Raw genomic sequence first — 16,743 nt, 5'->3', positions numbered from 1 at the left:
TTGAAAATGACATCTGTATACATATCTTTCTATACGTTCTATAAATATAACTATATATATTGTCACGGCAACATTCTTCCTGTTACAGAACTGCTTCTAGAAATTCAGAAGCCTTTGATTGTTTGGGAAAAATACTTGCTTTGAAAGGAGCTCTTTGAGAGCATCCCAGGGAGCCAGTGAGATAAGGGCCCCTCTGGGCTAGATGCTGCACAAAGATGTTGCTAGCATGGAGGCTGAAGCCTAAAAGGCTATGAGAAATGAGACATTAACCAGAATTCAGATATGAAACTGTTCCCTACTCCTTTAACCCAAGCTGCAGAATGACACAAAATCTAAGAAAGAGGTCACACTGTGCCTGTTGCATACAAACAGCATCGGGCTATGCATGTTGATGATCCAGCACCGAATGAAAAAGGATAGAAAACTTAAACAGGCGATATTAAAAAAATAAAAATAATCCTGTGCGTGGTTGAGCTATTCATATAACAGCATTTCCATGACCAATGCAGCAAACGCTAGTGTGAAGTGAGTCTAATTATCTGCCCTGCAGCGTCGAGTCTCATTAAAAACCACGTTGCTGCGATGTGCACCATGATGGGCTGCAGTGCAACTCCAGCGGCAATTTCTAAAAAAGCGGATTTCTCCAATTTTATATATAGTATGTTTGGGGAAACATTTTTCCCTTTCCCAAGAAATTTGTTGGGAAGCCAAAGATTTTCTGCCTATTGTATATGCTGGCATATTCCACACGATGGAGCTCGAATACCTTGAATTGGTTTGCAAAGCTGCGTCGGGTGGGATGCCTTGGTGCTGTCCTGTCCTTTGGTAACTCTTGCAGATTATTTCTGGGCCAGGTTATGCTGGGAGGAAACTCTGGAGCATTATACTGTTCAATGCAAACATATTAATGCAATGTTAAGAGCGAGATTTGAAACACAGAAAATTCAGGATGTTCCTTAGCAAAAATTCCCACCAGTGCTATAGCCTGGCCACGGTTTAAGGCATAAATTTATAATGGCCTGTAAAGTCAAGTGTTACAGTAAGGCTGACTTACTGAGTGGCTGACTGAGTTATGATTGTGGTAGATAACTTAATTTTGGAGTTTTCTGACTTTTGTGCACTTATATTTTCAAACTTATGGCATATGATTATTGTATTTAATGTTCTTGGGTTTTCAAGCTAGGAGAGTTTGGTGTACTCAAAACAGTTTGAATGTGCATTCAGGTAAACATATCTATTGGAGTTGGTAAATTTTTCATCACTTTCAAAGGAGAACATAATTAAAATCACACCCTCTGTGTTGCATTAGCACTTCTTGTAGAAAAAATACAGCTTCGGTTTTGTGCTCTGTTAGAATTGGAGTGGGGCATTTGGTGCCAAGCTTTTCGTTTGACCTTATAAGATGACAGGGATTAGCTATAAAGTACATATTTGGCTAAAAGGTTCCCTTAAACTTGGGACATTTGGTATTGGAGGTTTGCCACATCCAACTTCTCTTAAATTCTGCGATACCTCTGAAATATAAGTAAGCAGATTGTTGGTTGCTTTAAATCAGCTTTTGCTTCAGCTGCACCAATTTACGCAAGGCAAGAAAGTCTGATCCATAGTCTTGCGGCTTTTGCAAACCTGGTGTGCTTCGTAAGCTTGACTTTTGGCTCAGGTGTGTAGGAAGCAACGTATGTGGTGGTGCCTCTGCTGTTGCAATGATCTTTGAAAAGCATGACATGGTCTGAATCTTGCCCCTTCCTGGCCAGGGAAGTAGGTAGTGCATGCCCTGGCTTGTGCTGGGGGAGATGGCAGCTGCCCAAAGCAGCACTCAGTGTGCATGTGTGTGTGCCCAGGCACCGCTCAGCAGGTCATAGAATAATTTAGGTTGGAAAAGATCTTCAAGGTTGAGTCCACTATGCCCAATAAACCATGTTCTGAAGTGCCTTGTCTATGTGTTTTTGAATATCTCCAGGGAATGTGACTCAACCACTTCCCTAGGCAGCCTGTTCCAACACCTGACAACCCTCTCAGTAAAGAAAGTTCTCCTAATATCCAACCTAAACCTCCCTTGCCGCAACTTGAGGCCATTTCCTCTCGTGCCACAAGCCGCACAGCTGCCTGGCTGGGGTTAAACCCCAAGAGATAATCTTGGGTTCACACCATCCTTACCTGCAGAGCAGGGTGGTGCAGGTAGCAGTAACGGCTCCTTCCCCTACCTTTTTGTATTTTGAGAACGATGCCTGATCCTGCCAAGGAATTTCCTTCAGTAACAGCATTTTGCTTTGAACTGCTCTGCTTTTCTAGCAGACCTGCATGTTGCAGCATAAATACCCTCTCTAGGGACAAGGGCATGTCATGGTGTCTCTTGTTAAGTAAAATTCCCTGCCCTCACAACCCCTTGCTTTCGGGCTTGTCAGGGTTGTGGGAGCTGCTGCCCCTTGCTGCTGCTGCTGCTCCTTGAGGGATGCTCTCCCGCAGCGACCAAGCTGGTGGAGAGGAGCGTGCATGTTTCCCAAAACAGGGCAAAGTCTGGCAGCTTGCCTTAAAGACGCCTTCACTGACAATTCTGCTTCATTATTAAAGGATCTTTTTGGGAAAAAAATGTTCAATTGCAATTTTAAAAGTTGCTGGTGACAGGCCATCCAACGCAATGTAAGTTATTTCAAGGGCTAACTAACTCCACTCTGAGAAGAATAAACTGTAATAATGGTCAAAACTTTTACAGCCTCAAATCCAGATGTTGGATTTACTTATTGTTCTGTTAGCTAGAACTTTTTTTAAAAAAAAGAAAAAAGCAAAGAAGTTGTCCATATAGGCTGTAATAAGTTTGCTCCTCAGTTTTCTTTGACATGTCTGAATGGACCTTCTTATAGAGACCTCCTTATAGAGAAAGCTCTCTTGTCCTTGAAAGTATTACATGGACCTTGGCAGTTGTCCCAGTTTTTCCAGGTCCGTCTTCAAGTATATTCCCTAGCATTTTAGTTGTAGTTCATCAGTGTATGTGGCAATTTTCCAAATAATAGATTTTCTGTTCGGTAGAAACTGAAAAACTGGGAGGAAAATTGTTTTGGATTAAATGAAATGTTGAATCAAAACCACGATGTTTTATTTCATTTTCCTAGTAGCTAATGCTTTTAGCCATTGTTCTGTTTTGAAACAAAAGTGTTAGCTCAGAAGAAAACATTTCCATTATGAAAATACTAATACATGATACTTTGACTGAAGTGAATTTTTGTCATCCTTCCCACTCCAATTTCAACCTCTTCTACTAAAAATATTTGCCAAATTTGATGAATAATCTTAGCCACCATTAAAGAGCAAAGGGCTGTTCTCTAAACACTTTTCAACAGAACTCTTCTGATTCTACTTGATTTTTCTTGCTTGTCCATCAAAAGAGTCACTATTCCTCCATGCAAAGACATTGATTTGCCATCCTGACTTCATGCTGTGCTTGCAAACCAATATGTTCCCCTGTCGTCTTCAGTTAGCGCTCCCTACAAGTCCAGTAGTACTCATGCTCCTGCAAATAGGTCCCACCTTCAAGTACACCAAAACAAAGCCTTGTGCACCATCCAGCTACTGAGCAAGAAATAGCAATTTTTTTGAAACCTTAATTAATAATAAACAGATACGTATCATTATTTTAAACAGGTATGTAGCATTATTTTATTGAGATTTCTATTCTGTTTATATTGCTGCTAATTACATAATGCTCTCTTACTGACCGATTACCTTATATTCTTGTGTTTTAGCCCAGAAAGGGTATTGCAATACCTGACTCCCTGACTTCCTGAAAATCAGGCTGAACAGCCTGACTCTCTGTTCTTGGCCAGATCTTTCAAAAACGTTGAGTGCTAGTTGCTCAGATCTGGTGATTTTATTTATTTACCCTCTGCAATTGCTCTCAAACAACTTTGAGTTACTGCTGACAGAAGAAGGGTTTCACCATCACCTGCGATGTGACTGCACCATTTGCTTTGCCAGACAGAGAATAGGAATACTGACCGAAAAACTTCCCCCCACCCCCACCTTGCTGTAGTTGAACTACCGGCAGGTCTATCATTTCCACTGGAGAGGGAACACCACCTTTGTTCCTTTGGCTCTTAACAAACTTCTGCCGTGGGTTTTGTTTGCTTTGATGCTGCTGAGCATCTGAACTTAGGTTCCTTATGCTCCTCTGATGTGCCCGTGACTGTAAAGAAGAGATCTAGTGCGCTCTCGCTCTTTGTGCTCAGCCACAGTGAAAATAGCAGGACTTTGTACCCATCTTTCACCTGTTTCCTATGTGGTGTCTCTCCCAAAAATGTTAACTTTGAGGTATGGCTACTCCAGAGTCATTGAGAGGACGATATTCATGTGGGACAACATGGCTTGGACTGACCTGGCCCTGACTCCCTCCAGAGACCAGCATGGCCAGGGGACTTTCTGGTGCAAGTGTACACAGGCAATCTGGCATGACAGCCCCCCTAGACCAGCCAGATCTATTTTGGCCACATGTATTTTTCCCTGCTGCCTCCAGCCTTCCTGTGCAGCTGACAAAATGCATCGTGTCAACAAAATGATTGTAGGCACAACTCGCACACAGCGTTTTGTAAGGGGTAAGTGAGGTAAGGCTGGGCAGGGGATTTCTCAGCCAAGTGTGTTTTGTCAAGAGAGTAATGTTAAGTACTTTAAACAACTCTGTTTCTTAGGATATGCATCTCCAAGAACATAGGTACTTCTCTCGAGAAATACCACTGTGCCAAAAGGACATCGTGTTGACCCCAAGTAATGTCCTCTGGCCGTAACCTGGGGACAGCGGATTCACCGGTGGATTCAGGGAAAAATGACCACAGTGGGGCAGTTTGGCTGCCATGCTTCAGAGATGCCCCTAAAAGGGAAACGATGGGAATTTGCACAGCTAGAGAAAAATAGCAAGTTCCCATTCCCATACAAGGTAACCCTGACAAAATACGCAAGCTTAAACTGGGCTCTTCTCCAGTGTCCTCCCCTGAAGTATGTTGCCTCTGGGTTGTCCACAGGACAAACTCCATACCCTTCCCAAACCACTTAATGAAGTGATGCCCCATCAGAGGAGGGAAGGAGATTCTGAGGTTTCAGGATAAAAAAAGGGCTAAAAAACCTTATCGTTCTGTTCTCCTGTGGATTTCCCGAGTGGGTTCTGTCCCGTGGTCAGCCTTGATTTGTTGCTATGTAAAATCCTTCAGCTGAGTTCCCCAAGAATGAGGAAAGCCCCATTTTATTGAGGTTTATGTTCCCTGGTGAGAAGGCATATGTCCTTGCTTGTGGCCTCCCTGTGCTAAGTACAAGCAGGCAGCAGTAGCGCCGAGAAACCTGTGCCTGCTCAAGGCAGCTGTGGAGCAAAGGCTGTGAAGCTTCCCTTTCCTAGGCACCCTTCTATATCCCAATTCTAGTTGCATTTGGCCCCGAAACAAGAGTACAAATAACTCAAAGCTTTATTGTCCTGATGTCAGAAACTTCCCCTGCCTCCTGTGTGTGGCTATTGCCATGCTCTCTGCACTGTCATTGACCTCAGTGGGAGCTTGCGGAGTGTACAAAGGTAAACGTGTGCTTTGGGCAATGCTCGAGAGTAAAAGAAGACCTGGGGGTTGGAAAAAAAAAGACTAAAAGCAATCTGAAATGGCATGAGGAAAGTCTGGTTTACTAAAATCTGGTATTTAAACTCTGGCAAATGTCACATATTGCTGCAAGAGCATCCTGTGAGAATATGGATCTAGTAGTACTGATTTGTAATAATAAATAGAGATAGTTGCAGCACCCCAAAGCTGAAGTGTAAAATATAGTTGTTGGAGGAAATGAATTGCCTCTGTTTTCTTCAACTGCAGCTAAATGTGCAAGGAGTGGGAGTATATCTTTAGCAAAACCTGATTTGAGGTAGAAAAAAACCAAACCCTGGCAGCACTTCAGGACTACGTATCATATGTTTTGGAAAGTCTAGAAAACTGTCAAAATAAGCTTTAAAATGATCAAGATAAAGTACAGATCAACCCAAACTGGAACTTGAAAAATTTTGTGTGTGTGAACTTTGAATTTGACTGTGCAGATCCAAAATACGCATGCTGAGCTGGTGCTTTACCAAAGAGTCATTAACTTTACAGGACAGACGAGAGGAATTTTGTGAATATGCTTTCGTGAAAATGCCATAACCCAGTCTGAGATAGTTGAACTTTGATTGAACCAAACTGCTTAAATCTAATCTTAAACAAGATGAAAGCATTATTTTCTCTATTGCTATGTATGCAGATAAGTTGAAAGGATATGGTGGTATTTTGTGTTTTAAATCTTCTATTGACCAAATATATTTTACTGTGCAGTTTCTATCTTAATTTGTGCTTTTGCAACTATTCTTGTGTCCATAGGGCTGTAGAGGTAGACTTGAGAATAAAAGAAAGAATGGAAACAAATGATACTTAAAAGCAGATTGAACCATAACATTTACATTTTTCCTTTATCTGATCTGAGGGTTTTGCAATTGCTGGGTTAGCAACCCTCCCTCTCATTCATGAACTTGTATTTGACAGAGCAACAGGAATGAGGATCCCTTGTTTCTTAGCATTGCTTAATGGTCTTGATTGGGCAAACCACTTATTATGGGATTTACAATAACCCACCACAGCTGATTTTAGCAGGACTTTAGGTATTCAGGATGCATAGGTTCTTTAGAAGAAAATAATTTCTACATACTTAATCTGTGAGAGGGAACTATTTTCAGTAATTTTAAGGAGAGGGATGAAATGGCTACAATGTAGAGAGTTTTGGGTCATAGCTACCCTATTTCCAATGATTGAAAGCTGCCTGGTGGCCCTGGGAGGGTGTAACCAATTTGTTTGAATAAGCTGTTCATAAGTTTCCACTCTAAGAGACTTGTAATCCTTATTTAATAAAATGTTGTCGTAAAGACCACTTTTTAATTCCTCAATGGGCTGGAGATGACGTTTTGAAACAGAGGTCCATTTACATTAAAAATATGCGTACTGCGGTAGACCAAGAAAAATAAGGCTTTATATAATATTTTTGAGTTTTACAGTGTGTTTTCCTTTATTTTACATTAAGTGACAGATTACTCCAAAAAGAATAAGTAATAGATTCATAAAAATATAATTGTATGAGGTTAGCTGGTTTGTAGTGCAACCCAGGTTGGAAATCAGCCCCGGGGAGGCAGCTAGCACAGAGCCTCCGGCTGCTTGACCCTGTCTGGGATTGTTCAATGACATTTAACCTCAGGGCTGCCCACACCTCAGGAATAATTTCACTCCACAGCTTTCTGAAGGTAAAGGAGGAAAGGTCAAAACACATTGGGTGTGAGCACCCATCCCTTTGGCCTCAGCAGAGACTTCGGAGATCACTTGTCTGTTGTACCTTCTCGTCCTTGTATTTACTTTTGGGGTGTTCTGGTTGGGGACTGCCACTTGGCATGTGTTTCTCCCACTCTCAGTGAGGTCAGAAATTCTACATTTTATTGGCAGAAGTGTCAAGCTATATAAGTGAGATCACAAAATGGATGTGGGGTTCTTTTCCTTCAGGCCATGAGACAGGCAGCAGAAGCGTTGAAGCAAAGAACAGTGGAGCTTCCCCCTCGAGGCTTTAAATGAAGTTGTCTGCTGGACTATGTCCTTCTGTTTTATTATGCCCCGAAATACCCTGTAGGGTTGACAACAGGCATTTACTAGAAGAGCACTTCAAGAAATGTAGGTTTAATGCTAGTGAACATTTTGAGGGTGGGAGAAAGCAGCCAAAATGCCATGATCAGAATGCTCAAGGGAGCATGTATGGCAGTGGTGAGGAGGACTGAAGAGCAATGTTGAGAATGACAGATCTGAGACACTGATCTGCAGCAATGTGGCAGTGTTCAAAAAGTTGGAAGCCTTAAATGCATTTTTAAAATAATTTAAAAATGTGCATGTTTGTGTATGTCCTTAAATGTATGTGCCAAAATCTCTGACAAGTGGTAGCCAGACGCTAGGCGCTTACAGACAGGGTCCCCATAGGATAAAGAATTATTAATATGGATTAGGCTTAGTTTGATTATATCTTCTATTTCCAGTATTGGAGCAGGGATCATCCCAAACAGCATGCAGACAGCAGTCACCAGAATTTTTCCTACAAACACACAGAATAAGCCAGAGAGTGCTTGCAGCAGCCCACCACTCTTAGCAACTGCTATTAATGTAGCATTCCCTGGAAGGCTGAAAATGCATTAACACTGAGGAAAGGAAGTGTGAAATTACGTGCACCAACACACTCTTGTGAGCCAAGTGGTCCTGTTTAGAGGAGCCTCTGTGTTTTGCGTAATCTTGAATATATCTTTGTGTTTCTCCAGCCTGCCATGCAATGGGGACAGGGATGATGCTGAGCTCCTGGGCCACATCTTCCATTGAAGAAGTGGCTGAAGCAGCTCCAGCTGGCATTCACTGGCTGCAGCTTTATGTGTACAAGGACCGGGAGGTTACCAAATCCCTTGTGAAGCGTGCAGAGAGAGCAGGTTACAAAGGGATCTTCGTGACAGTGGACACGCCTTTCCTCGGCAGGCGCATCGATGACGTGCGCAACAAGTTCCAGCTTCCTCCTCACCTCAGGTAGATGCCCGCTGGTGGGATGTGGGATGGGCATGTGGCAGTGCCATGGTCACTGTGAGATGCTGTGGCAGAAGTTTGTCTCTGGCACAAGGAATTTCTTCCAGGTGCCACATGCTGCACTGGTTGGTAACATCAGAGAACTGAGCACATATCTCTTGCTGTGCTTGGGCTATGATCTGCTTTGGGTCAAAACTAAGCTTTCTTGGCTGTTTGCAGACTGTAAAAGATGCTGTGTGCTGGGCAACATGAGGCTGCAGACTGAGGAAGTTGGAGAGATGGGGCATTTCTTTGTACCTCTGTCAATGTATTCTTGGATGTATTCAAAACTCAGCTGGACACAGCCCTGTGCAGCCTGCTCTGACTTTGAAGTTGGATCCAGCTGCAGAGTTGGCTGTACTCTGAATGGGGGCCTGGACTAAGTGGACCAAAGGTCCCTTCTGACCAGCGTTGCGATCCCTTCGAACCTGTATTATCCTATGATACTGCACTGGGTCCGAGGCCACGTTACTACCAACCACGGAGCCCCTTTCCAAGCAACTTCAACTCTTCTTTTACTCAAATACAGAAACACACGGGTATCAGTCTTTCTAAATTCTCCATGAGAGTCAATTTCTCTCTCCGTGTGTGTTTTGGGACATTTTCTAAAACTCAGAAGAATTTGTGGCCTCATGATTGACTTCAGCACTATATTCTAGTTCCTCTCTACTGCAGGGTCTATGCAGCATTTAATTTTAACTGAATTATCCAGCAGTGTTGTAAGGGCAGTGATTTCACTTGTCTTTTGCAAATATAAATCGGTACACTGTAGAGACCACCCTGATAAACATATGCTGAAGTGCTGGCACAGTGTTAGCAGCCAAGGACTGGTTGGAAGAGGATTTAGTGGATGGGATATCCAGGACTTGGGTTTGCAAAATGGAGCTAAAAATCTCACGAAAATCTTGCAAATAGGTCTTGGTAGTGACCCTGGTCTGCCATGGCATATATTAAGACTACTGTGATTGCTCTTATTCAGAGCCTGCAAATGAACACAAAAACGGAGAGGGGAAAAAAATGAAAAAGGATAGGTGAACATATTTTGAAGCAGATTAACTTTGATTTGAGTTCTGGGTGAAAGCTAGTTTTGAATATTATCAATGGATCTGAAGTGCTCTTCCTATGTCTTTTAAGACTGTTATGTTATACTATGTACATACCATATGTAACATGTACGTAGCAAGAAATATAATATCACATCCTGAGGCCTGTCTTGTTTTTCATAATATTCAAATTGAAGGTAAGCTGTGGGACTGTGCAATGAATCTGATTCTTTACCTCACAGGCCAAAAACCTCCAGAGCTTGAGGTGTTGGATCTCCCCCATACACTTGTACTTGGAGTGAATAGGTGATATGATGAAAGTTGACAGAACAACCTTAACTCTGCCTGTGACTTCTGTGTTAAAGTACAATTTTAGGAGGGTACAATCTTATGAGAAAGCACCAGAAAACAAAAAATCCCTGACACATCTAACATTAAAATGTAGTACACTTGTATGCATAATGCCCCGTATAGTAATCCTGCTATAGATCTGTGATTAACAAAACGTTATTGATACACACTGCCATTTTACCTAAAAAAAAAGAAATTTAAAAATTCTTTACATAGCTTTTTTTTTAGGGGCAGTATTATTTTAAGGCCTGGGGTTAAAGAGTTTCTGAATGCGAGTCAACCCCAAAATATTTGAGGAAAGCAACACTTTGACCCCACCTGACTGAACCGTAACAAGGTTTTGTCTGAGTGAACCATATGAAAGAATATGAAGTTGGAGTAATCTTTAAAGGTTTGAATTAATCACTTCAGATTTCAGAATGACACTTGGACAGTGTTTTGTTGCAGAGTCAGCGGTGAAACTCCCCTAGCGCGGGGCTCTGCTCAGTTATGTGATAACTTTTTCTTGGCTTCAGGTTTTCAACAAAGTTTCAAAGCAACAACAAGGTGCCATTGTGCTCAGAAACGTATGTAAGGCAACATTCATTCAAGTGTTGATCTGCATTTCACAGGCCAAGAAAAACAACAGTTATTTATATAATCTTATCCATGGTTCTGTTTTTCTCTGGGTACCCCACCCTCCACAAACCAACAGCTGAAAAGCTGGATCTTGCTGAGAGCCCACTCCTTTCTCATTTTCTTCTGGGTTTGGAGCTGAACAGAAAAGCCATGTGAAATCCTGCTTGTTGCAGGCATGAAATCGGCAGTGAAACTAGCCAGTTTCCATGCAAAAACCCCTGTGCATTTCCCAAAATGTGGAATATGAGTATAAAATTGTGCAATGTGGAATGAGACAATTTCTGAAGAGCAGAGCAATCAGCCTCGTGTCGCTGATGTTTTTTTAATGCTTGTGAGCACTCGGGGCTGCTGCAGCTTTCTAATACAAGCACAGTCTGAATTTCTCTATTTGCCCTCCTTTCCCCTTCTGCTTTGTCTGCTAAGTCTGTGAACTCTTTGGTGTAGGGGCTGTCACTTACCATTCAGTTCCTAGAACCTGTGAGACTAATTTGGTGCTAAACAGCAAATAATACCTAATGTTTTCATAGGAACTTCATTTTCCTCCCCTACATTTTACAAGGAAACATACCAAAAAGACACAAGGTGAACTGGCTGGATGTTGGTCTTGTTGGACAGATGAAAATTCTGAATTCTTTGCAAGGCTTCATGAAGATCCATCTAAATCATGGAGCTTAACAAAATTTCTTTCTCCCTGCCCATCTACCTGATCCCCTATTCCTCCAGTAGCTGAATACACTGGATTTGGGAAAAAAAAAGAACAAAAAAAGAACACCAAAACCAAATTTGCTGTGTGAAAGCTAAGGGGTTTTTTGCTGGTAAGTTGAGGTGCGCCTCTTGACTTCAGTGAGTCCTGGGTTATGTAAAGCAAGATCAATGTTCTCTTCTCACATCCAGCCTGTACTGCTCTAGGGTCTGAATGTCCCACAGCCTCTGATGGATTTATCCTCACAGTGCTCCTGGCAGATACTGTTGTTCCTATTTTATGGTGGGAAACTGAGGCAAAAGGAGTGGCTAAGTGTCATGCCCAAAGTCACAGGGGAGGTCTATGGGAGGACAGATGCTTGAGCCCAAATTAGTGCTTTCACTGCTGGGTCTTCCTCCTGATTGTGGATTTGATGCTGAACCTTTAAATTTTGGACTTTATCCTATTTCTTTTGAAAGAACAAGGACTGTTGCCTTGGGCCAGAGAAACTTGCACCAATGTTATAAAATGCTTTGCCAGCCAAAGGTTTTGGCTTGCTAAGGACTGTGATCTGACATGCTGGGATAGGTTTTTTTTTGCTCTTGCCTTGCAGTACAGCAAAGGTTTAACACAGGTATATCAAATGCTGGCATTAGGGACGGATTCATGGCTACAATGAGTGTTTCTCAGACTATTTTTCTATGTCTTTTGTTGTTTTAGATTAAAAAACTTTTCAAGCAGTGACCTGGCATTCTCCTCAGGGAAAGACTTTGGAGAAAATAGCGGACTGGCTGTGTACGTAGCTGAGGCGATTGATGCAAGCGTCAATTGGGAGGACATCAAATGGCTTCGAGGGCTGACCTCGCTGCCCATCATCATGAAAGGAATCCTCAGGGGTGTGTAGGTCTGCCGCTTCCTATGGGGGAGGTGAGGTGTCCCTTCTTGCAGAGGCACCAGGGAAGAAAAAGTGTTTGTGTTGGGGAAATTTCTATAGAATTGCATAGAAGTGCATTACTTTTTCATGGGAAGCTTCTGCTTTGCTGATATGGAATATGGTTGGATGCATGTTCATGTTTCTGTGCTGTGCTAAATAGGGAAGATTTTCCAAAACAGAGGCAATAACAGTCAAAGGGAAAAAACCTTCTCTTCCTCATGCATGGTTAGGGAACCAGCAAGCAAGACACTTGCAGAAGTAGCTGCTTTAATAAGTACCCGGAGTTGTCAGATTATTTGCACAACTGTGCTGCAAGGTGCGTTTAGCTTGACATTCAATAGGTAGGGACCAGAGCATCTGGTCACTAAACTAGTAAGTTGGTAGGCTTGTATCATGTCAGTTCTATCTGAAATCAGATGCAGCCACAAAGATTGAACTTGCTCTGTTCGTTGTGCCTGTAAAGTCTAACTCTAATCTGAGTTGGATGCTACTTAAAGGAAAGCTGGATTTCCATTCTGTCAAAAGCACTGAGCACAGTGAAGTGGTTTCATTAAGTATGAATTATTACTGTAATCATGCTGATAATTTTGGCTTGGAGAAAATAATTTAACAAAATAATTTCTCAGTGACAAGTTGCGGGACATAGTAGAAAAAATAAAAGCTAGCAACCAAAGCATCTGCTAATCCAAAGTGGTAAATTGTTCTGCTCCAACATTTCAGATGACTTTTCTGGTCTTACTGCTTAAAGATAAAACTTTTTTCTGTGTTGAGATGGGGCTTTGGAAGGGTGAAGCTCTCAGGTGGCTTTGCATTAGCTGGCCACTTTTTAGTGATGCCACAGTTTCCTTCATCATGGTATCAATAAGCTCCCAGTTATGGAAGGGCATATCTTGTTTGTTTGTTTTTGTTGTTTTTTGTTTGGGGTTTTTTTTTGGTGTTTTTTTTTGTTGTTGTTTTTTTTTTTCTTTTTTCCCCTCTTTAGCTGATGATGCTAAAGAAGCTGTAAAGATTGGGGTAAATGGTATCCTGGTGTCAAATCACGGAGCACGACAGCTTGATGGGGTCCCTGCAACTGTAAGTACTGATGCCAATATGTACAAGTAGTCTCTGGTTTTCTCTACGTTTTGGCTTCTTACTCGCCTTCTCTGAACATGTGGTAGCTGGAGGAAAAACCTGTAAATATGTGTGTTATATGCCCTAACACATGAGTAGTAATCTCTCTCTACTTCTCTATGTATGTCACATCACACCGAGTTAGACACAGCCTCCCCTTCATCAGATCAAATAAAAAACACGGGAAGGTTTATATGAGGCTGTTTCTTCAAGCTACCTGGACACTCTGTCCTTGTCTGCAGTACCCTGCATGGAAATCTAGAAGAGCGATTTCAAATAGTGTATTATTTCAGTTAAAGGTTTAGAAATTGGGAAGTTTTTAGGAAATCTTTTTCAGTCTTCTCTTTTATTTCTCCTTTCTCATCCTTTTTTGAACCCCCCTCCCCCATTGCCATTTGCAGTTCACTGAAGGTCATACTAGAGTTGTTTTTCCCTTTTAATACTCTTCAGGGAGTTCTGAAAAATTACAGAGTTACAGAACAGCTAAAGGCAGAATGAAACTCTCCCTTTTTCTCCTTTCAAACATTTTCAACTTTGGAAAAGGTACACAGTGGTTAAATTACAGATTTTTTCCTTTTTCCTTTTCCTTGTCGTGCTACCCTGTGCCTTTTCCAAAGGTGAAAGGGATTTGAGAAGTTCTCAACTGGCAAAAAAGAAAGAAGGAAAATGAAAAAGTATGTGTTCAGGGTGAAGGAAACCCCTCAAAATTCCAGTCATCACTCATCTTGCTTCATTTGGTGTGGGAAAGCTGCACAAGTAAAAAGAGAATGAAAGGGAGGAGAATCAAAGCCCAGTTGTGACTGTTTCAGTATTCCTAATGTGTCCTTGATGAAAAACCTCCTGTTTTGCATGATGATTTTCTGAAGGGAGAAGGGGACAGGTAAGCCTTTTTTCACTGCAGGGTGTTTTGCACATGAAGTCTTATCTGCTTGGCTCTGCTGTTCCACTGGCATCCCCCCCACCTCCCCTGGAGCACTTCTGCTCTCTGCTTCTCTCCTGAAGGGCAGCTATGGATTTCCCCAGCCAATTTCCTTCACCTTCTGATTTTCAGAGGTCTTCACATGCACCCAGTGATTGCCTGGTTGTGTTGGCTGGTCCTTCACCAGCCAAGCCCTGCACTGGGGAGCCAAATGCCAGCACAGATGGTTTTCTAAATGGTTAATGAAGTCGAGGCATTGTCCTCTGAGTTGAGGTATTATACTCTGAGACGCTCTTGCCTGACTGTCTCCAGATACTCCTGGGAACTGGTAGGAAAACGACCTCCTGATCTCAGGACTTCTCCAGTTTCAAAAAAGAGACTGAGATTTTTCTTTCTTCAAATATGATTTTATGTTGCTAGAGAGTGTGCAGCTATTCAGTTTTAGACACCTTAAGGGGAACTGAATTTTCAGAGTGTGGGTGCCCAATACTTCTGAAATGAATTTTTCTTCTTTAACTTCTGTCCTCTTTATCTTCTTGTCACCTTTTGAGAATGTATTCCACAATTTCACTAAGAGTATTTGAAAATCTTGGGCAAGTCTATGTATGAGGTAATCAATAGTAAGAACGTATGAGGATACTAAAAACATCATTTTGAGAAATGAGAAAGCTCAAGAAATATGAATTAATTTTTTGCCAACTGCAATAGAACAGAAATTAAACTTGCAAACTACTTGCTATGAGTTATTCCTTTGCAACACCACAGTGCAGAGAAGGCACTATTAAAGCTGATGTATTCACTGAATTTCATTGTACAAAGAACTACATTTCACAATGCTGTTTTCATAATGTAAATCTCTGTATCAGATCATGATAAATGTTTCTGTTTTATAAACATAATGATTTGCTTTAACTTCATGGGTTTTCAGAACGTGAACTGAACCCGAGCTGGTTAATATTTCTAGTGTCTAGTTACACGTTGAGGAAATCTATGTTTTAATTATGGTTTGCATCATACTTTAGTTATTATAGCACTTTAATGTTGGTACAGTTTGTCAGGATGTAGAAAGTGGTCTCTGTATATGGAAATAGATCCAATATATGTTTGGCAAGAGAGCAAAACCAAAGGGAGGGGAAAAAAATCACAGCAAGTGCCAAACTTCAAGAAAATTTTAATCCAAATCTAAAAACAAACTGCACTTTCAAGTTTTTTTTCCCCCTCATCTCCTAGTCATTTTTTATCCATTAGAAAGGAAATAAATCACATCTGTATTTGAAAGACATGAATTTGTGTGCCTTTTGTCTTGCTACCACACACTGTTTCCAGTCTCCTTAGTACTTGGCTTCCAGTTTTGTGTCTTTCCTGATTTTCATGAATAGGAACTACTTAGGTGTTATAGGAACAGTTGCCCTATAATTAACACTTGAGGCTTGAATTCAGGAGGCTCATCTCTTCACTGGGACCTCTTGCATAGTGTGGACATGTTACCTAACTCCCTGGTTGGTTACTTATAACTTGGGAGCACTCAAAATCCTTTTCCCCCTTACCCTTTATCACTGGTGTAGGGGATAAGTAGAGCTTGGTGAAAGTAACGTAGATGCGCATTAAAGGAAAGCATTTCCTGCCTTGCTCAAAACTCAGAGGAAAGCTAGTTTTTTTCTTATATGAAGAAATTTCTTCTACAATTATTCCTACGATCAAGATGTATTTTCAAAAAGAAAAATATATTCATTAAAATTTTTCAGCCAACTCTAAGTTCCTCAGGGCACACCTTTCTCTTACTCCATGTCTATAAGTACAATGCCTGCCTCTGGGCTTCTGGATGCTAGCTGGCCCTTAGTGAAAATGAATACTAAATTTAAACAAGAAAGTGAAAACAATTATTTAAAAAGTGATGGTGATTCGGTTTCTTCCCCAAACTAGTGAACACTGGAAGTTTGGGGGGTAATATCAAGGAAAGGCCTCCTCTGTGCTTGCTGTTTCTTCTTATATTATTCCAAAGCATCTGATACTGGCTTGTGTCAGATACATGTCATTAGATCAGATGGACATTTTGTGTGACCCTGCTGATTCTCATTTTACTAATGTGACTCTTCAAATTAATTTGACCTTTGTATATATCTGCTAACATGCTAAGTCACTACTGTTTTTCAGTACAAAGCTGTGTTGTTTGTGCATACGGTTAGGCATGCAATTGCTCATTTGGCTTCTTTAAAGCTTGGATCCTATACATAAGAGTTCATTCAAAAATTAAATAGGGTTACAGAAATAGACAAGTTGTATTTCTGGTTTCACTCTTTTAGATTGATGTCTTGCCTGAAATTGTTGAGGCTGTGGAAGGGAAGGTGGAGGTGTTCCTAGATGGTGGTGTAAGAAAAGGCACAGATGTTCTCAAAGCATTAGCTCTTGGTGCCAAAGCTGTATTCATCGGCAGACCTCTCGTCTGGGGCTTGGTTTATCAA

The 16,743-nt window shown here is 41.4% G+C and overlaps 1 protein-coding gene across 1 annotated transcript in view; it reads left to right on the top strand.

Annotated features, from left to right (window-relative positions):
- HAO1 (hydroxyacid oxidase 1) overlaps positions 1-16,743 on the top strand; it is a 28,712-nt gene that overhangs the window by 8,659 nt on the left and 3,310 nt on the right. The window contains exons 3-6 of the mRNA XM_049801098.1: positions 8,330-8,585; positions 12,036-12,211; positions 13,232-13,323; positions 16,585-16,743. Coding sequence (XP_049657055.1) covers positions 8,330-8,585; positions 12,036-12,211; positions 13,232-13,323; positions 16,585-16,743 — 683 coding nt within the window. The remainder of the gene's footprint in view (positions 1-8,329; positions 8,586-12,035; positions 12,212-13,231; positions 13,324-16,584) is intronic.

The sequence above is a fragment of the Accipiter gentilis genome, chromosome 5 (assembly GCF_929443795.1).
Source record: "Accipiter gentilis chromosome 5, bAccGen1.1, whole genome shotgun sequence".
In the NCBI taxonomy this organism is placed as follows: Eukaryota; Metazoa; Chordata; class Aves; order Accipitriformes; family Accipitridae; genus Astur; species Astur gentilis.
This window is presented reverse-complemented; position numbering and strand designations above follow the sequence as displayed.